The sequence below is a fragment of the Biomphalaria glabrata genome, chromosome 9, assembly GCF_947242115.1.
Source record: "Biomphalaria glabrata chromosome 9, xgBioGlab47.1, whole genome shotgun sequence".
Taxonomy (NCBI): Eukaryota; Metazoa; Mollusca; class Gastropoda; family Planorbidae; genus Biomphalaria; species Biomphalaria glabrata.
The window spans coordinates 20636874-20658712 of record NC_074719.1 but is presented as its reverse complement, the minus strand read 5'-3'; the positions used below and the strand labels follow the sequence as shown (position 1 = coordinate 20658712).

Sequence of the window (21839 nt, the reverse complement as noted above, 5' to 3'; positions counted from 1 at the left end):
ACATAACCCAGAATCTAGATATCTATTATAAATCTATATATAGATGGTGTATATTTTTGTGTTAAAAGAATTTTTTTTTAATAAATGTGAACCTAAATGTGTTTATTTTACCCACATTTTTATTTACAAAAAACAGAAAAAAAAAAAACGGAATTAAACGAAAATAGTTTAAAACACATAGATCTAGGAACAGTCTTTTTTTAACAGGGGACTAATCTAGTGAGAAAAACACAGCTTTATGAACTCTGGTTATAACCTTTGTGAAATCAAATGAGCGTTAACATTAGATCAATACAACAAAAGTATAGTTTTTGACATGTGGAAAATGGCAACAAGCAAAAATTCTCATGCTCTATCTCTGAATATATTGGCAAAATGTTCCACGTCTAAAGCAAGAGCTTGCGCAATGACTTTACCACACGCCGTTGTCGACACTCCAGTTTTTATGCCCGTAGGGACACAAGGAACTTTAAAGGGCCTTGTTCCAGACCAACTCAGAGAAATGGGCTGTAAAATTATGCTTGGAAATACTTATCATTTGGGAAACAGACCAGTGCGTTAGTCGTTACTTTAATTATTTAGTATTTAATCTAGATCTAGACTCTAATATAGATTTACTAGATTCTAAAAAAAAAATATTTTGAAAAAATAATCAAATTTAAGATCTAGAAATCTAATTCAAACAACCTTTTAAAAATTAAAAAGATAGAAGAATAATAATAATGTACATCAGACAGTGATGTCTAGTTTAAAAAAAAAATACTTTAAGAATACCTTAAGAATATAAAAAAGCTTCAAAATACTCATTTTCCTAGGTCACAGGTGGGAGCATACACTGGGCCTGTTTGTTTGAAAAATTATTTAAGCATTAAAAATCGTCTTGATTGTACTAAAAATAAAATCGTAATCTCCACAATAGTTTGTAACACGCGTGCAAAGAATTGACTAGAAGAAATCTTCTATTTTAAAACTTTAAGTATTGTCTATTGAAAAGGAGGTGAGCAATAAAGAGCTTAGCTTCCAAACCTGGGGGGGTCCCTGATTCAAACCCTGATCAGAATGGGGAACTTTACTTTTTTTTTTATTAAAAATTAAAAAAAGGAATTTTTTAAACATTCTACTACGGTTTAGGGCAAAAACGAGGAAACGTTTCCTACTGCAGACAGCGCTGATGGGTTTAGATAATATTATCTACAAAGATTTTAAGACTACACATTGGTGCAAACTAAATTCTAAAACTAAAAGGTTTAAATTTAAAAGCTGAAAATGATTTCCAACCGCACCCAATTCAAATTGATCTTTGTTCACTAGAGTCTAGTAGTCAGACTCTAGTAGATGTGAAGTTATTCATATTTTTATGTGAAATGTTCTAGTGCCATTATAGGATGGAATGGGTTGGGTTGCCTGAATGACCAATGACTTCTAAAGAGTTCAGTCATTGATTAACATACATGGCGAGATTGATTTGACACTTGAAATGAGTAGGACATAATTATCTTCTTTTTTTTGAAGTTATGTCTGTAATCATAATGCATAAACTTGATCGGAATAAATCTGCTGTTTCTACACTATCTACCATCTGTATGTGGCATGCCATTTGTGCTGATTATGAATGTGGAAGTTTATACTTTTATCAATATTAATAATATAGATCTAGACTTCTAGATAAAAATACAAAACATAATTATATAAATGTTAAAATGATTTCTGTTCAATTTTGTATGAAAATAAATGATGTTAACCATGACAAATAATGATGTTAACCATTGATGCTAAGATAGTATTTAAAGAAGAATTAGATGTGAAGTCTCAAATGGCTTGTATTTGAATATTATATATGCTACTTAGTGCAGCAAATGTCATAGATAATAGGTTACAAATTTAAGTGGAAATTGAGAGAGTAGCTTCATTGCATTACATTTTTTCAAAGCTTTGTTTCAAATACAACCTCTCATTTACATATTTTTATGCATGCTGTGCTATTAAAGAGGATGCAAGTGGTTAAATTAAATTCACAAATATAAGAATAAAGTATGTCTCCAGTCATCTGATCTTAAATCAATAAAAACAAGTCAACACAGGAATAATTAAAACATCTCATCTACAGATATAGTAATTTCACAACTGATTGAACACAATTACTATACAAAACATCCTAAAAACATTTTGTTTTTAACCACAAAATACCATATTTGTGGACTTATGCAAAAGTGAAGCAGACGTGAGATAATAATACCACTTCTGCGTATTTGTATTTAGAACTACCTACTAAACACATGACCTTAACATCATCTGCCCTATAGATCGCAAAGTCTGAAAGGGAACTTTACTTTTACTATTAGTGTATGATATTTATTTTGATCTTTAAATTAGGTTAGATCTAGTTAATCTAAGAGAAAACAAAAACTATATTAAAAGAAAAACTCTCTTTATAGTGTATATAAAAAATACTTAAGAGTCTTCTGATGTCATTAGAAGTTACACTTTCTGTAGTTATGTGCACATCTTATTTAGTATTTAATTAATAAATAATATTGACAGTTAACCTAACTTTTTAATTTTATTTCTAATGTGTAATTTCTTCTTGAATTGTCAGGGTCCAGAGCTGTTAGAAAAAGCTGGCGGCTTACACAACTTTATGAAGTGGGACAGAGCCTTACTAACAGTTAGTTTAACACTATTCTTAAGAATATTGAATGCTAGAGATCTTATTACATGTAATTATTTATTTTTTGTTGTTCTCAACCTATGTGACAAGCAGTGTACTGAATTTATCCTTCAATGTCATTGTTTGTATGGTGCAGGACAGTGGAGGATTTCAAATGGTATCTCTGCTCAAGCTGGCAGAGATTACAGAAGAAGGAGTCAAGTTTCAGTCTCCTCATGATGGGTCAGAAATGTTACTAACACCAGAGAGATCCATAGAAATTCAGAATTCTATCGGTTTGTATATAATTAGAGTATATGTTTTTTTCCCATAGTTATGTTAATATATCTATAGATAGGTAGTTACATAGGAAAGTATAAGTTAGTGAATCGTTGGTGATATATATATATATATATATATATATATATACACAATTTATATTTCTGTAAAAACTGTTTTGCATTTTTTATCTTATGAGCTTAATATGTTTATTTATTTATATCTCTGCTTAAAACTAATTTGAGTTCTTTTTGTGACTTGCATGTTTTCTTTGTACAAATCATAATTTTTAGACTGGTTGCTAGAAAATAAATAGAGTGATGGATCTGTGGCTATTTCAGTCAATTTTGTTCATCTGCCATTTATTTCAAAACAAAACTATGTGATTTGTTTCTTGCAAATAATGTCTAATAAATATAAAATATATTTAACTCCAAATAGTTAGAATTTCAACCTATCAGTAGCATAGATTTTTTGTCCCACAGAACAATGTCTCTTTCCTATAGTTCAAGGTGGATTGAATGCAGAACTAAGAAAACAATGTGCACATGGTAAATTCATATCTAATACCTTTTCTTAAAAATAATATTAAAATTACATGAATTCAAATACCTTCCAGGTGCTGATATAATTATGCAGTTGGATGATGTTGTCCATTCTTCTGTTAGTGGTCCAAGGCTAGAGGAAGCTATGCACAGGTAAATTAAATTTGGCAAGTTATTATTTTTTTTTTTTTGAAAAAAGTATTTTCTGTAATTTTTACTAATATTGAAATTAATTGTTTTGTGAAGTATGCAAATAATAATTTTTTCTTACAATAGAACAATCAGGTGGTTAGATCGTTGTATAAAAGCTCACAGGCGTCCCTCAGAACAATGTCTCTTCCCTATAGTTCAAGGTGGATTGAATGCAGAACTAAGAAAACAATGTGCACATGGTAATTCATATCCTTAGAATGTTTGCGGGTTTTGTTTTTATTAAAGTAAAATGTATATTTATATGAAAAAATAGAATAATTTGAGTGTAAGCAAGTATGAGGAATTTTGTATGAATTATAATATAATTATAATATTCATTTTTACTGTTAATTATTAGCGTTCATTGTTTGAGTTGTTTTCTCTTTTTTTAAAAGCTGTAGCTTTGTTTCTTTCTCGCCACACTTTCCAGAACTAGTCAAAAGAGATGTTGGTGGCTATGCAATAGGGGGACTCAGTGGAGGGGAGGAGAAATCAGAGTTTTGGAGAATGGTGAAACTATCAACAGATTTGTTACCTGATTGCAAACCTCGTTATTTAATGGGGGTTGGGTAAGTTTGGTTTTTGAGGTAGTAGTTGATTATTTGCTATTTTTATTGCTAAGCTAAAAGTATACTTTATATTCTACAAAATTATGTCAATTAGACAAATATTAGTCTTTAGATGCCAGTTTGACTTCACATTTGACCCTACACATCTTCATAAACTAGGATCTACACATGATTAAAAAAAAAAGTCTGCAATATTATGTGTTTTGATTAAAATTATGTTTTGTAATTTAGTCTTACTGGCTTATTTATTTCCTCTTTAAATTTCAGCTTTGCCGTAGATTTGGTTGTGTGTGTTGCTCTAGGCTGTGATATGTTTGATTGTGTTTTTCCTACCCGCACTGCAGTAAGTAGTTTTAATTTTAATTTTATTTAATCTGCTGGCTTTGTCTCCTGTACCTATAAAATATTAATAATACAACAATTTATTTAAAAAAGGTTTAATTGATATTATAATACTATACATATTTGGTTGTTTTATTATATCATAATAGTATATATATTTGGTTGTTTTGTTTACAGAGATTTGGTTGTGCATTAGTAAAAACTGGTCAGTTGAACTTGAAAAGTAAAATATTTGCTAAAGATTTCCGTCCCATTGATAGTGAATGTCAGTGTTCCACATGTAAGACATATAACAGGGCCTATCTCCACACACTTGCCAACTCAGAACCAGCAGCTTGTAACATTATCACAGTACACAATGTTGCTTATCAGGTAAGTTCATTTGTTATTTACACTCTATCCTATATGGCATAGTATTTTGTCAAACTATTTATATATCCCCATAGTTGTAAAACTATTTAGATTTATTGCAATCTAACAATTAAAATTTACTTGATAAAAGTGATGACAATACATTGAAAACTATTTTACGAATGCACCTGATCATCACACATTGTTAGATTCTAATTATGTTCAGATTTTTAAAAGCTTAAGAAGAAGTAAGTTTTGTTCTAAGTAGAATTCCTTGGTATAACTTAAGTTTGTAATGTACTTGGTGCTATACTTAAGTACAATTTGTGTAATCTGTTATGTGTAAACACAAAGTCAATTCTTAAAGTGATCTTAGTTGTCTTGAAATCAAAACTACTTTTTTAACCTTATTTTACTTATAACTAGAAATCCAGCCTTGAGGACTTGCATACTATTTTGTGGAAAATCTCTTTAAACATGTACAAGTCACACTATTTTTATTATAGATTTTGGCAGTATAAGTCTTTTGACCTGTTTGGCACTTTATACAGATGCATCATAGTTGACAGACTTTGAACGTGACTTTGTGTGACGTCATGGTTAATGGGGTTTAGCTTGTTGATGTTAATATTATTCAGTTGGTGTTAGGACTTCAAAGTGACAACATCGTATTATGGACAGAGACTCGACTGTGGCCTTTATGTATTCAACTTCATTCAAGTATTTATTGCCCTGGACTTAGTGCTTGGTCTTGTTATTGTGATAGGTTTTGGTGTTAGTAGTTTTTAAATGCATCTAATATGCTGTACAAGAAACTCAAAACATCTTCTAAGCAATCTGTCGAAGCCAGACAGCCATCATGCAACAACAAGACAGAGCCTATTACAGCCCCCCCTCCCTTCAAATGACCCATGTCTATCAGGTAGCAGTTCTCACAAGCCTGAAGGCTGCTTTAGATTCATTATTCAAGAGTTCTCTTAATGTCTCTGAAAATCAAGAATATTGTAAGAGACCAAAAAAAAAAAAAAGAAGAGATAGGTTTATAAATCTTATTTTCGGCATTACTTGGTAAATTACAAAACATATAGTCCTGTTAATCATCATTCACAAGTATTATATAAACAAACACTCAACTAAATAGCTCAGTATCTCAAAACCTAAGATACAGCACTTACTTCAATGGGGTTCTTAATGAAAGTTTCCATCTATGGAATAACCAGATAGACCTGTTAACTACCTCACCCTAAGGTCAATGTTAGTCAACAATCACAAAGAGGCTCAACCAATGGGCATCAGGAAACACAGGCAGAGCCATGTACAAAGAAATGACTACGCCTAACAAACTGGACAGTATTAACTTCCTCCCCTGCAAAGAACAATGTACAATCTTCTAACTAAGAACAGGACACTTCTTCTTCTTCTAGCCAGCTTTATTGCTGCTGAGCTGTGAGCTCTTTTGCAGACTGTGCCAAGGAAAAAAAAGTGTGCTGTTTTCTTCAGTTGTTCAGCACTGCCGTACAGGGTGTTGGTTATGTTGGGCTGTAGTGGAAGTAGGGTCTGCCTAAGGTGGATTAGGGAGGGGCATTCAAAGAGGATATGGTTTACGGTTTCAAAGGGGTGGGCGCAATGTCTGCAAAGGGGTAGTTGTGTGGAGTTTATTTTGTTCAGGTGGTATTTTTGATAGTGGTGTGTGTCCTGCACTCCAGACAGTGGAAAACAAATTATATGAAGAGAAAATGAGAGAACAGAGAAACAGAGAAATGACTACGCCTAACAAACTGGACAGTATTAACTTCCTCCCCCGCAAAGAACAATCTACAATCTTCCAACTAAGAACAGGACACACACCACTATTAAATTACCACCTGAACAAAATAAACTCCACACAACTACCCCTTTGCAGACATTGCGCCCACCCCTTTGAAACCGTAAACCATATCCTCTTTGAATGCCCCTCCCTAATCCACCTTAGGCAGACCCTACTTCCACTACAGCCCAACATAACCAACACTCTGTACGGCAGTGCTTGTGACAAGTCAAAAACTCGCTGTCAGAGTCACTCTAAATTATCACAGCATTAATTATTATTTTTCATTATTTATTTATTTTATTTTAATTATTTCTCCATCCTACCCCTAAATTATTCACCCGCCACACCTTTTCCTCTCTACCAGGCTAGACTTAGTCCACCACCTTGGAGAAAATTGGGCCAGTCCTTTCATTTATCTTCCCTTGACCGGGGCAAAGATACGCTCAGACCTTGATCTTATCGACAGGATGTCTGACAGCCGCGGTTGACACCACCTTGGTTTGAATGCAAGCTAATCCCCCCCCCCCTTTCCTCACGTCTCTCTTTGATCTAAGAGATTACCCTGGTCAACACACCACGTGATACTCCAAGGTGCGGCTCTTGTCGGACTTCACCCACGAGCAAGATAATTCTTAGCCTAGGACATTTCCGGTGCCCGCCCACACTTTTCAGGCATATATATATAGTAAACCAACTCAAATCACCCTCTCTTTCTCATTCGAGCTGAGCTATCGAGTCTGGACTATATCACTTATTCTTTCTCCTAGAGGAATACCTGGTGCCTCCCTCAGGTGTCTGCCTATTTATGTGCTGAGTGCTATCCAGCACTGCACTGTCCTACTGAGACCTGCCTATTTATCGGATTACTTACCTGCCTATTTGCCTACTGGCCTATCTATGTGCTTAGTGCTAATCAGCGCTGCACTTGCCTAGTTGCTATCAAGAATCACCTATTGCCTAGTTATTGGATCAAAGATCTATTTACCTGCAGTGGTGCTTAGTGCTATTCAGCGCTGTATTTGCCTACTGAGATCTACTCAACTCTACTACTTGGCGCTATCGGCATTGCCCGCCTATTCGACAGCCCACCTGTCAAGCTATTAGGTGCGACGTCCCTATAGACCAGATCTGTGTGAGACGTCATAGCTACGCCAACCCTCTGCAACTCACTGGACATATCCTGTCAACTACGCTGCCCACGGCAGATCAGCTCTGCCCGCAGTAACCTTGTGCCCACGGTATCCGGCCACCCGCCATACTGTGCCCACTACAGATACTAGAACTTGGGACTGAGACTCCACAAGAACTATATCGCCGGCGTCCCTCTATCCGCTAGAGCGCCACCTCCAGCTGCAGAACCTCAAGCCAGGACACAGCCAGCTGCGACATCAACAGGATAACCAGCTAAGTCAGAGGACAAAGTGACATACTCTCTTATTATGTGCAAGAGTGATGATTAAACATAGAATATACTAGAGATAGATGCAAACCCTCCCCCTTTTTATCCTTATATGTATATTTATGTAAATAAATATTCTTTATTTTAACTTTTGTGTCTATCTTTCATTGCTTTGTCTCGTTGCGTGTCTGCTCCCGATTCATATGCTGATAAGTGGGGGTGTGATAGCTTTAAAAATAATCATCCCCTAGACATAAAACGTGCCAAACACACATCACATTTCCCCACCTGTCACATTTTGGCGAGCCCGTCCGTGGATTTAACCCATTAGTACGGCAGGCACGAACAGGCAGCAATAACTAAATTTCCTATCAATATTTTTTCTAAGAATATTTATAAGTATCATCACTTCGCATTTTCAAGAGTGTCACTTCTGTCATATTTTATATTTTATATTTATTGCATTTTATTTGTAATATTTCATTGCAGGAATTTGTGATTAACATAGGCAGACACCACATTCCTTTCGCATTCTTTCCTATAACCGGCGACTCACTTTCGCTAACCCACTTTCTTTAAGTCTAGCTCAATCCCATTATCCATTCTATCTGCCCTTCCACCATCCCAGCACCCCTCATCGCCCACCCCTCATCATTATGGCCAGCGGCACACGCTCCAAAGCGGACTCTGACATGAAGCAGAGAATGGCTGAATGGAAAGATGCCGCAGCCTCCATATTTGATGATGAGGCAGAACGGAAAGAATTTGTGAGAGCACGATTTGAGGCGTTTGAAAGAGAGGAAGAAAGGAGATTAGCAAGGGAGCATGAAATAGCTATGGAAAGGGAGAGAAGGGAAACAGACACAGCTAAAGAAAGAGAAAGAAAGGAAGCTGAAATAGCCATTGCTAAAGAGAAGGAAAGAAAGGAAGCTGAAATAGCTATTGCTAAAGAAAGAGAAAGAAAGGAGGCTGAAATAGCTATTGCTAAGGAAGTCACCGAGCGAGAAAGAGAGCAACAAATAACGGCGAGAGAAAAGATAGCCGCGGACAAAGAGAACGAGGCCGCCCGCCAGGCTTCTTCCGAGTCACGCCCGGCTAGCCCAGCATCCTTTCAAAGTTCCTTGAACGGTCTACCCCACATGCCAATGGAGCACTTCGACGACAAGACAGAGAACATCGAAGTTTATCTTGTCCGATTTGAGGAAGTAGCACGTTTTTACGGTCTGCCAGAGGAGAAATGGTGCTTCCGGCTATCCCAATGCCTCCGAGGCAAAGCCTACGAAGTCTACTCCAAACTCCCGTCCGGCCAGCGAGAAGATTACGCAGCCCTCAAGCAGGCGCTACTTATCCAGTTCGAGCTGACCGCCGAGGCCTACCACAAAAAGTTCAGAGGGTCCCGCCTCGAACGCAGAGAGACCTACGGCAACCTCTGCGAAAGGCTGGACAAGTACCTTGTCAGGTGGCACGCTCTCAGCCAACTGCCTGAGACTTTTGATGGCCTAGCATGCCTCATACTCTCTGAGCAGCTGTTAGAATGCATGTCCCCAGAGGTCAGAGTTTATGTCAAGGAGCAACAAGCAACTGCTCCCGCTGACATAGCTTCCGCCGCTGATAGGTACTTGAACGCTCGTAAGGACTTAAAAGGTAAAGCTACCGCGACAGACCAGCAAACGGACCAACCTACTTCTCCTGCTCAGCCCGACCTTGCTCCCAAAACTCCCCAGCATAACCAGGCACCAGGCCGGCAATCAGCCCCTAACAACCACAACAACCGCCCCAACCACCAGTCTCGCTATCACCAGGCTAACTACTCTCAGCGTGACACACGTCATAGCGCGCGTGACAGTAGACCCACTCCACAACGGCAGCAGCAGGCCCCACGGACCCTATCTACGGTGACGCCAGTCTCTCAACCCTCCGCGATCGATTCTTCTGACCAACCGGAGGAGGACACCTACTTCGTCTCCACGATGGCTGTGGCTCCTCAACCCACTGCCATTAATCTCGGCCAACCAGAACTCCCACCAGTGCTACCTCACCCCATCTCTTCTCCTCCGGGAGTAGAGAACATTCTGGCCAACGGTGTTGAAGTTTTGGGCCTATACGACTCAAGTTGTTCGTTTGGCGCAGTAATCAATAGGGCGCTGATTGACCCATCGGATTTCACTGGTGGAACAGTGACAATCCAGTCTATAGACCGTGGCACTCCTCCGCAGGTCCTACCTGTCGCGAGGGTACACGTGGAGTGCAGATACGTGCATGGCACCATTGACGCCGCCGTCATGGACACGCCAGTGTACGACTTCATTCTAGGCTCCAAATATGTCCCTCTTGGAGTAGTCCATAAGCCGTACTTCTCTCTGCCCGTCGGTAGATCTTCGAAGCAGAAACGTGGCAGCAACCAGCTGGTTGGAAGCCCCGGTCGCCACACTATCTCGCCTAGTCCCGACTCATCAGCGAAGCTCAAACCACACTGCCCTGGCATTGACACTGCTAGGAAGTCACGAGTTAAGTCGTATACCCGCGCTCGTGAGGGTCTACTTGACCCAGGCTACTCAGCCAAAATCATGCAACATTCCTCTGACATTGACAGTGTCAGAATGCCCCGAGGTAAGATGAACCTTTGCTCCCGTGGACTCACTCCTCTTCATGGCTCCTCAGCCACCATTCCGAATCAACCTTCCCCTGGCATTGATAGTGTCAGGAAGTCACGAGGCAAGCCGAACCCTCGCGCTCGTGAAAACACTTCTCACCCTGGCTCCTCAGCCACCTCTCAATATCAACCTTCCCCTGGCATTGACCATGCCAGGGAACCACGATGTAAGACGAATTATCGCACTCGTGGGCACGTTCTCAGGCAGAACTCCACATTCTTTATCAGGCCACTCTTCCCTGACATTGACCGTGTCAGACGTTACCGAGGTAAGCTGACCACTTACTCTCTTGAAGAAGCAGCTCACAGCGGCTTCGGAGATAAGCCCCAACGAGCACACGTGCCTTGGGCACCCCGCCTAAGCCCTAATCACACTCCCCAATCCGCCCCAGGAAGGAATTATTACTCACCCAATCGCCCAATCTACTCTCCCAAGCAACCCCATATGTTTCACTCAGGTGACTACATACACAGGGACGGGAAGTAGACCACGGACAGACTTGGACAGACTCTCCTCCGGGCATGGCTATCCCTTTATTTTCTCAGATTTTTTTTTCTAATGCTGTGATAACAACTGATCTTAAAGATTGAGTGACATCAGTCTGCTCGCACTTTATGGATCTTTCTGCGATAGATCCATCTTGGCGGCGGCGTATGTGACAAGTCAAAAACTCGCTGTCAGAGTCACTCTAAATTATCACAGCATTAATTATTATTTTTCATTATTTATTTATTTTATTTTAATTATTTCTCCATCCTACCCCTAAATTATTCACCCGCCACACCTTTTCCTCTCTACCAGGCTAGACTTAGTCCACCACCTTGGAGAAAATTGGGCCAGTCCTTTCATTTATCTTCCCTTGACCGGGGCAAAGATACGCTCAGACCTTGATCTTATCGACAGGATGTCTGACAGCCGCGGTTGACACCACCTTGGTTTGAATGCAAGCTAATCCCCCCCCCCCCTTTCCTCACGTCTCTCTTTGATCTAAGAGATTACCCTGGTCAACACACCGCGTGATACTCCAAGGTGCGGCTCTTGTCGGACTTCACCCACGAGCAAGATAATTCTTAGCCTAGGACATTTCCGGTGCCCGCCCACACTTTTCAGGCATATATATATAGTAAACCAACTCAAATCACCCTCTCTTTCTCATTCGAGCTGAGCTATCGAGTCTGGACTATATCACTTATTCTTTCTCCTAGAGGAATACCTGGTGCCTCCCTCAGGTGTCTGCCTATTTATGTGCTGAGTGCTATCCAGCACTGCACTGTCCTACTGAGACCTGCCTATTTATCGGATTACTTACCTGCCTATTTGCCTACTGGCCTATCTATGTGCTTAGTGCTAATCAGCGCTGCACTTGCCTAGTTGCTATCAAGAATCACCTATTGCCTAGTTATTGGATCAACGATCTATTTACCTGCAGTGGTGCTTAGTGCTATTCAGCGCTGTATTTGCCTACTGAGATCTACTCAACTCTACTACTTGGCGCTATCGGCATTGCCCGCCTATTCGACAGCCCACCTGTCAAGCTATTAGGTGCGACGTCCCTATAGACCAGATCTGTGTGAGACGTCATAGCTACGCCAACCCTCTGCAACTCACTGGACATATCCTGTCAACTACGCTGCCCACGGCAGATCAGCTCTGCCCGCAGTAACCTTGTGCCCACGGTATCCGGCCACCCGCCATACTGTGCCCACTACAGATACTAGAACTTGGGACTGAGACTCCACAAGAACTATATCGCCGGCGTCCCTCTATCCGCTAGAGCGCCACCTCCAGCTGCAGAACCTCAAGCCAAAACACAGCCAGCTGCGACATCAACAGGATAACCAGCTAAGTCAGAGGACAAAGTGACATACTCTCTTATTATGTGCAAGAGTGATGATTAAACATAGAATATACTAGAGATAGATGCAAACCCTCCCCCTTTTTATCCTTATATGTATATTTATGTAAATAAATATTCTTTATTTTAACTTTTGTGTCTATCTTTCATTGCTTTGTCTCGTTGCGTGTCTGCTCCCGATTCATATGCTGATAAGTGGGGGTGTGATAGCTTTAAAAATAATCATCCCCTAGACATAAAACGTGCCAAACACACATCACATTTCCCCACCTGTCACAGTGCTGAACAACTGAAGAAAACAGCACACTTTTTTTCCTTGGCACAGTCTGCAAAAGAGCTCACAGCTCAGCAGCAATAAAGCTGGCTAGAAGAAGAAGAAGAAGAATGAAAGTTTCTCATCTAGCATAAAAGACTAAGGCATTTTACTCCCCAAGTTTATGAACAAATGATGGAAACATTTTTTTTACTTCCTGCCTCTTTCTTTTCCCAGTTGAACTTGATGTCTTCCATGAGACAAAGTATATTTGAAGACAAGTTCCCAGAGTTTGTGCAGCAGTTCTTCACTGATATGTTCCCAGATGGGGATTATCCAGACTGGACCCTTCAGGCTCTAGCCAGTGTAAACATTCACTTGAGATAACACTAAACCAACTCAATAATGTATACATAAATTCAACACAAATAAATGAAGTTACCAGTTGCACAATACAAACTACTTGTATATTAACACTATTTGTATTTTTGTGAATGGGGCCAGATCACTTAGTGCGAATGATAAAACTAGTTAAGTCAAACCTCAAATTGTGAACATAATTTGTTCCTGTGTAGTGTAGGTATTTAAAGCACTGTAAGTCCCTACCAAAAAAATGTTTTTTTCCCATGAGTTAAAAAATGAAAAATTTAATGTTTCGATAACTGAAAATATTAATGTTCAAGTATAAATTAAGTAAATTTATGTTACTACAAGAACTGATTTCTAAATATAAAATCTCAACGGGCTAAATAAAATACTTTTATTCTTGTTAAATGTTATTGACTGAACTCTTTTAATTCAACTTATTATAGGAAAATTATAATGCTTCTCTTTTGAGAATTTAAAGACTATGAGGTCATGCTTTTGAACAATTTAAAAATTATTTTTTTTCTTTCATTGACTGTTTTACCTTAAGCAGAAGCACTGTTTTAACCTTGCAAATGTCGAGGCTAGAAGCCATATCAAGCAAATATTGTATGAGTATTAAGTTGTTAATAATAAGATGTAGCTTTCTTTCCATAACTGAATGTTCTCAGTTGTAATTAATGTCATATTATGTTTAGTAGATAATCCAACAATTTGCACATTGCTTGTTTATTTAGTGACATTTATTGCTTGTAAATTGGTCAATGATGTATTTAATCACAAACTGAGATTTTACTGTTGCTTAGTAAGTTTACCAATGAGAACCAATTCACAGGCTCTTTTTTTTGTTTTTACTCTCCCCCCCCCCCCCCCCCCATCTTTTTGTTTTAAGGTCGGTGTATTTATTGTTTTCTTAATAAACACAAATGTCCTGTACAGACTACCTACATGTAAATATGGTATAGTTTTGGATATTTGTGTTGTGTGTTGAAAGAAAAACATTTTTAAACCAATGGAAAGTTGTATTTTAACATTTGATACTGTATAGGCAGATAAAGGCTGTAATATTTTTAATGTAATATGCATTTTTATTTTTTATTAAATAGTTTGGGCTCTTTTTGTCAGCATTTTTATTCATATTTGTTTTTTATAAATACAAATGTTAATGCACTAGAAGATGCTATTTCAAATAAGAAAATGTTTAAAACTCTGTGTGTGTTCAAGTGTTAAGCAAATAGTTGATAGAAGAACACTGACCTAAATAAAAGATCATTTGGAGATTTTTATTCTAAAGGTTCTTTAGTCTGCAATTTGAAGTTTGTAAACTGAAGTATTGCCTAGAGCTACTTGTGCTAATGGAAGTACAGGTATCCAAATAGTTTCTGCTTTCTGGGCGATAGATTCACTTTTAATTAATTTCTTAAAGCTTTTAAAATCTCCAATAAACTAAACACTTCAGTTGCTGTTTTTTTTTTGTTATCTTCTATAACTTGACAATGTTTGTTTGTTTGTTATCTTCTATAACTTGACAATGTTTGTTTGTTTGTTATCTTCTATAACTTGACAATGTTTCTACTCAAACAACAAGACGTTCTGGGGGGTCATCTGCTCATTGCAATGGTAGCTGTTACAGCAATAGCGACAGGTCATGTCGGAGGTGGCTGGAGATAAACTGGTCATCATGACCAGACATTGCTGCTGTATTATGTTTGGGTTTTGTTTCCAGTATGTTTGACAGTCGTTTAGAGATGAGCACCTGTAAGATCGACACATAATAGACTGATTATCTTCATTGATCACGAAAAATAAAAGTGTATGTAATACATTGTGCTGTTTAAACTATGATAGACATTTCTACAGGGTACAATGTCAGGCGAAAGTAAGCAAAGAAATCAAAAGAAATGATTTGATGACATGAAGTCAACTATCATTCGCAGACCCCCCGAGGACAAGACATCTGTTTTATGATTGCGAATAAGATTGTACTAAAATCTCAATCTATAGCTTTGTCTAATTTTGAACTCTAAACATGCATGAAGTAAATCTAATGTATGGGATTCATTTTCATTTGGCTATTTATTTATGCACACAATGTAATCTTAAATTATTTCTAAAAGTAACTCCAAGCATTTTGTACATTTCGAAAACGTTTGTATCATAATTAGTGATGGATCAGATCACGGTTGAAATTTGAGATCATCCCTAGCATTAGGAATCTTTGTGTAGAGCAATTTACCAAAAAAGTAGCGGACCTATAGTCTATAAAACCAATAAAGGAGGTCCTTGCTTATTTATGAAGCACGTTATTTCACATAAGTTCCAGATGTGGAAGTAAAACAATACTAAGACTCGCGTTATGTTTTCAATAAGCCAGCGGCATGTCATCGTCCCGACGACAGCATCGCTGATATTAATAATAAAACTTTCCCTACCCCTTAGTTACAAACTTGCTTCCATCAGAATGGTAAGTCACATTCTCCATGCAGTAGCCATCAGAGCAGAGCACAGAGAAGCCACCCTGATCACAATCATTGCCTGTACATATCCTGCACTCAACAGTGGGAGCTGAAATGTACGTGAAGTGACTAAAACCTGAGGCAGCAGGACGTAGAAGTAATCTAAGTATCACTAGAGCTAGTGCCTGAAACGTATCCCACATTATTGTTGTTTTCAAATGGAAATAAAATATGTATATAAAAAGTAGTTAATTTTATAAAAAAGCTTATCTAAGAGGAATAGTTCTACATTTACAACAATACAACTCAATAATGTAGAATTTATCTCATGGATATATCTACAAAACAATTAATTTACCTAATTGGTTATTTTTGTACTTGATTCGTTTTTCTTCAGAACAATAAATAATTGTGGAAAGTTTCAACTTGATCCGAGAATGGGTGTGAGAGAAATAACGTGTTAAAAATTTTTACCAGATAGATCTGATAGACAGATCAATTCTTTGTAAAATTAAAACAAAGTTACGAAGACAGTTTGTATGGAAACACAATCTTAAAATCGGTCTTTGAAGTCGTCCACCTAGGTAGGTGAAAAGGCAGGTTTCAATGTTTTAAGAAAGACTATCAGAATGAAATTCTATCAAAGGCAAATGAAAGAAAAGAATGAAGAAAGAAGGTTGACAGATCTTGTATGTTTCCCAAACGGGCCAGCAGACCTAGGGATAGGCGAAGGTGAAGTTGGAGTGTGAACCTGGCCAAACTGATCTCATATTATATCTAATTGATCTAATTGTTTTGTAAAGGGTCAGTCTCTTATTCAAAGTCTCAAGAAAAGAAAACTTTGCGTAAAAAAAATAATTCCTTTAGTTAGGTGTGCTATGGCCAGTCTCACACTGCACTTCACGCGATAATATTAAAAACCACTTATTAAATATTGTTTTTAATTATGTTCCACTTATATGCATATTAAATAGATTTTTTCTCTTTAAAACAAAAGTAAACATTTTTTTTGTAACGGTAGTAGTCATTATGATATAACTTACCAATCTTAGCAATACATTTGTAAAAAAAAATAATTGTTTGACAAAAATATATTAAACCGTTTGCATAAATGTTTAAAAAATACGGTAAATAGTCACCTCTCTTATTAATTAGGCTCCCGTGTTTGTTACTATTAATAGTGAATAGTTGTAAAAATGGTGAATTTCTATGAAAAAAAAACAGCTTGCATTGTTTATATTAAAAATTAAATTTTCCGCTTTCAGAAAAGAAAAAAAGTAGCCGTTGCATCAGAACTTTGAAAGGTCTAAAATATCATGATGTCGGATTTTCAATATCTTTTCTAGTTTACTAGATCTAAACGGGACGGACGGACAGACCACACAAAACCAATCGCGTCTATTCCCCTTTCGGGGGCCGCTAAAAAGTAAGTCTACACCTTTCATACATGACAATCTATAAGGCATATGGTGATGGTGTCATGTAGCAAGCACAATGACCACCTGTCTTTACATTCCTCAACTTATGTCAGCTACTTATTAGATTTGGGTAGATCCTAAAAAGAAATAATATACAATAGACTTTAAGCGGTGTTTTAAGTGGAATAACTGGTCTTTGACATGTTTTAAATATTTATTTATGATAAAACTCTTGTGGGGATGCGGGTAGGGATTGCTGTTAGTGTAACCATTCACACATACGACACAAGACAGCACTATACGAGACGTCAAGTGTGACGAAAGGCAAAGTTTCAGGAAATACTACCATCTGAACATTCCACGTGCAAATCACTCGCGATATGGCCATGTGATCATCCAGAAGGAACTTGACGTTCGATTGTTTTTGATAAGGCCTTTGGCCCGGGGACCCAATATAAAGAGCGAAGGTGACATATTCAAAAACATTCTAATTCAGTCTGATACAATAAGTTCAGTGTGAAGCTAGTTCGCTATAGTGAGTCCAGGTGAAGTCAGTCCGGTAAAGTCTAACCGGTGCAGTGAAGCCAGCATGAAGTCAGTCTGGTACAGTGAGACCAGCATGAAGTCAGTCTGGTACAGTGAGACCAGCATGAAGTCAGTCTGGTACAGTGAGACCAGCATGAAGTCAGTCTGGTACAGTGAGAACATCATGAAGTCAGTGTGGTACAGTGAGAACATCATGAAGTCAGTGTGGTACAGTGAGAACATCATGAAGTCATTCTGGTACAGTGAGAACAGCATGAAGTCAGAGTGGTGCAGTGAGGCTAGCATGAAGTCAGTGTGGTACAGTGAGGCCAGCATGAAGTCAGTCTGGTACAGTGAGAACAACATGAAGTCAGTGTGGTGCAGTGAGGCTAGCATGAAGTCCGTGTGGTACAGTGAGGCCAGCATGAAGTCAGTCTGGTACAGTGAGGCTAGCATGAAGTCAGTGTGGTACAGTGAAGCCAGCATGAAGTCAGTCTGGTACAGTGAGAACAGCATGAAGTCAGTCCGGTAAAGTGAGCGTATGTGAAGAGAAACGGTACAGCAAGTCCAATGAGAAGTCAGTCCAGTTCAGTAAGACCAGATAAAGAAGAACTGGTACAGCCGAGCCCAGGGCAAGTTAGAGAAACCAGTAAAGATTGGTTAGGCCTATCTACGATGTAGCATTGTACAGTCAGTGTATCGTATTGCCAATTTTTCGGTACTGGCTGTCAATTTATTAGGCATTAAAGAGTTATGTTATTTTGAGCCCGAGTTGTTAAATTCATGAATTGGTTGTGTCGAGATATGCATTGTTTGCAGCGATCTTAACCCTTAAAACGCGTGTGGTAGTTTTTAGCCTCTAAACATCTGAATCGTAATTCCATTTCCTATACACTCATTGTAAAACAGCGCTCAGCACTTTAAGGGTTAATACAGAGACGTAACAATACAAGAATTCGCACTTATCAGTTTTAGAAAAAGAGATTTAAACGCAAGCAATGGTCACAATGCTTAAGATTATGTTAAAAAGTTATTTATAGTCTTACAGGAAAAATAGATCTATAAAATGTTGCTGTTAGAAATGTTTTTAAACTGCTTTTGTTCGCATAGTAGACCTATATTACTGTTTTGTCAGTCCTTTGTAGCCTAAACGTATTTTTTTATGTCAAAAGCAATAACAATAATGATGTAAAACATCTTGTAGTCTTGTATCAATCCCAGTGGCATTGCAGTCCATGGAAGGCCTTGGCTTGCTCTTGCAAATCTTTTAATTCTGATCTATCTAAGGCGTTACGTCTCCATGCCTTGTTGTAGATCTACATCATCAAGCCACCGTGCTCGCGGTCTGCCTTTCGACGCCTGCTTTTTGGTTTCTGCTACATTCCGATAATAAATATTAATATAAAAAAATAGGTGATACAATGATTAGTTGTATTTAGTTCTTCTAAGAACAACGAAGGACCAGAAAGATTATAGGTCTTTTATATATATATATATATATATATATATATATATAGAGAGAGAGAGAGAGAGATTTATGTTGACGCATGACAGACATTTGACTCACCTTTGAAAGCTGTGGTGCTTGGTGCATGGGTCGTAGTAGGCAAATGTGCTTTAAAAAAAACATAAAATTACTTATTGTTGCTAACGTTATATAAAGTAACAAAACTTATATTCACACAGTCTGCCTGCTTGGTGAAAAAATTGAATACATCAATTCTCCCTCACCCATTCTCGGATGAAACTGAAACGTAGCACAATTATTCATTGACTAATACAATACATGAGTAAACAAAGAAAAATGATCGATTATTCAATTAAGTACTGTTTTTTTTTTTGTTTTTCTATATCAACAATTTATTCTGCCCACAGAGATATGGCTAAATATTAAGAATTTTGTCCCATCAGATAGGTGTGCAACGTTATTTCTCCCACACCCATTATCGGATTGAGTTGAAAGATTAAACAATAATTTATTGTACCTAACAAAACATGAATCAATTTAAAAAATTGACCAATTAGTCAATTAATTGTTGGTAATTATTTATTTTGTTTGATATCGAAAAAGAGAAATAACTTGTACATTAGTGAGTGGTATAGTTGTAAATGCGGAGTTCTTCTTCTTTTTGTCATTAGTATTTTTAATAATATTTTTCTTGCTTTTAGAATCCAAATCAGGGGCAAACACATGACATGCATACACCATACTCTGTAAAACACAAGCAACTTTCGGAAGACACTTTCTATGGCAATGTGGAGCAATGAACCGAAGGAACACTGCAATGGTTTATTAAGTTGTTTTAAATGTGTGCATACAAAATAATCTATATTTTGTTTACATTATACTTCTATTATTTCTTTATACCCAATCTGTAGCCTAATAGCTTTGCGTTCCGTGCTCTAGATAATTTTGACCATTTAGGCGAAACAAAACAGACCATATGCCTATTGGAGACCCACACCCTTGCGCCTATATGTGCCCAATGGCTCAATAAAAAGAAAGTTTTATCTTAAATTGATCCAGTGTCATGTCAATCTCCATCTTCGTGTCATCGTGTCACTACTTCGCTTTATAGGGAGGGAAACATTTAGAATATTTAAAGACCAACTGAAGAGGGTTTTTTCGAAATTGTGATAGCTATTGATTTGGATAGTAAATAGCATTAAAGTTAGTTCCTTTGCAACTAAATAACAGACAATATGTACCAATATAAGATAGATTTTTTTATACAGCCAGATAACTTTTAATTACAGTAAAATTAAATTTCTAGGCCCCTTCGTTCCTAGAAAAAAGACATTTTTCTTTTTTAGTTTTCAACAGTGATATTTCAATATAGTGTTCTTGACATTGATTATTTTGCCTGTCTAGATCTTTCAAAAGCGTCATCTATTCATTTTCATACATTTTTCTTTTAGTTCCACTTTATGTTCAACAATTCTTGAAGATATTTTGAAACATTTTGGTAATTCTTGCTATTGATCTATGTAGGAAACAGAATTTTTATGATATACTGTATGATTTCACTAAACGCAAGGCTCGTTAGTAATTCTGTACGTAGCATAGAATGAATCAAATGCAAAAATGAATTTATTTTCAAATGCAAAAATGAATTTATTTTCAAATACAAAAACTTACTTTTCTTGTATTATCCGTATCCCTACCCAAACTGTGCCCCACGAAATCCGTTTCGCATAGGGCCCCATAATGGTTAAGTCAGGTCCTACTATTTAGTGACGGTTAAATACTCCTTGTTCTCCCCCCCCCCATCCTTTTTTTTTGTCCACTAAAGTTACGTTCGACTTGCAGAAATAAAAGAATGATCTTTCCATGACTTTTTGGTGTTAGGAATGGTTGAGCCATGAAGAGAAATAGATATATATATATATATATTGTACTCATTCTAGACAGCTGCACTAAGCTCTAAATGCCAAACTCACGACTGAAGTGTGAGGCTAAACATGTCGACGTTGTACAGCACCCATACACACAGTTATGTACATGTGGATTTCCTGGGCAAGCATGGTTGCTTTGATCGTCGTGACATTTCTGAAATAAGGTAATAAAAGTTTAACTTGTATACAATTATTAGAAAATAAATATCCTATACTCTTAAACAAGCAATTCTTATAAGTATACATATATATGTATTAAATATGTATATATATATATATATATAGGCCTATTATTTTGATAACTCCTGTAACTATTTTCTTTAAAATTTCAACTTATATGTAAATAAATGAGAAAAAAATATTCTTAACTTATTGGCCACAAGAGGAAACTTCGAAATCGACCGTTATATCACTTTATAAATGTTTCATTACCGAAAAAATAATTTTGGCTAGAATGTTTTAAGAATGAAAATTTTCAAAGACCTCAAAGTGAAAAAAAATTGACACCGCTTACGTCACTAGGCTTACAGCAGTACACTAAAGCATTTCTTTATAATGGCCTTATTAAACATTTGAACACCATCTTATTGCAGATTGATTTATTATGGAACTATGGAAGAGAAATATTGAAATTAAATCTTCCGATGTATGATTTGTTATTGTGTTTTAAGTGCTTTATAAATAGTTTACACTTTAATTGTGTAGAGACGTGTAGGGCGCTTTTACTTACTTGTTATTTTGGTGGTGAATTATTACAATATATTGAAACTTCGAAGACTACT

General features: G+C 37.2%; 2 protein-coding genes across 2 annotated transcripts in view; one reads left to right on the top strand and one right to left on the bottom strand.

The window, feature by feature from the left end:
• Positions 1-234: 234 nt before the first annotated feature.
• LOC106060177 (queuine tRNA-ribosyltransferase catalytic subunit 1-like) lies at positions 235-14720 on the top strand. The gene is made up of 9 exons (XM_013217973.2): positions 235-553; positions 2597-2665; positions 2805-2943; positions 3546-3624; positions 3748-3863; positions 4094-4232; positions 4500-4575; positions 4752-4946; positions 13134-14720. The coding sequence occupies exons 1-9, from the start codon at positions 317-319 to the stop codon at positions 13281-13283; spliced, it is 1200 nt and encodes a 399-aa protein (XP_013073427.2). The 5' UTR covers positions 235-316; the 3' UTR covers positions 13284-14720.
• LOC106060178 (uncharacterized) overlaps positions 14330-21839 on the bottom strand; it is a 24775-nt gene continuing 17265 nt past the window's right edge. The window contains exons 7-10 of the mRNA XM_056041696.1: positions 21103-21211; positions 19229-19276; positions 15695-15827; positions 14330-15018 (exon numbers count right to left, since the gene is read on the bottom strand). Of these exons, the coding sequence (XP_055897671.1) occupies positions 14835-15018; positions 15695-15827; positions 19229-19276; positions 21103-21211 (474 nt within the window). The 3' untranslated portion in view covers positions 14330-14834. The remainder of the gene's footprint in view (positions 15019-15694; positions 15828-19228; positions 19277-21102; positions 21212-21839) is intronic.

Excerpts from the sequence above, each read along its gene's own strand:
- LOC106060177 (XM_013217973.2), top strand. The coding sequence starts at position 317 with ATGTGGAAAATGGCAACAAGCAAAAATTCTCATGCTCTATCTCTGAAT. Across the intron at positions 554-2,596 it reads ATCATTTGGGAAACAGACCA|GGTCCAGAGCTGTTAGAAAA; the intron begins GTGCGTTAGTCG and ends TTGAATTGTCAG. Across the intron at positions 3,625-3,747 it reads CTAGAGGAAGCTATGCACAG|AACAATCAGGTGGTTAGATC; the intron begins GTAAATTAAATT and ends TTCTTACAATAG.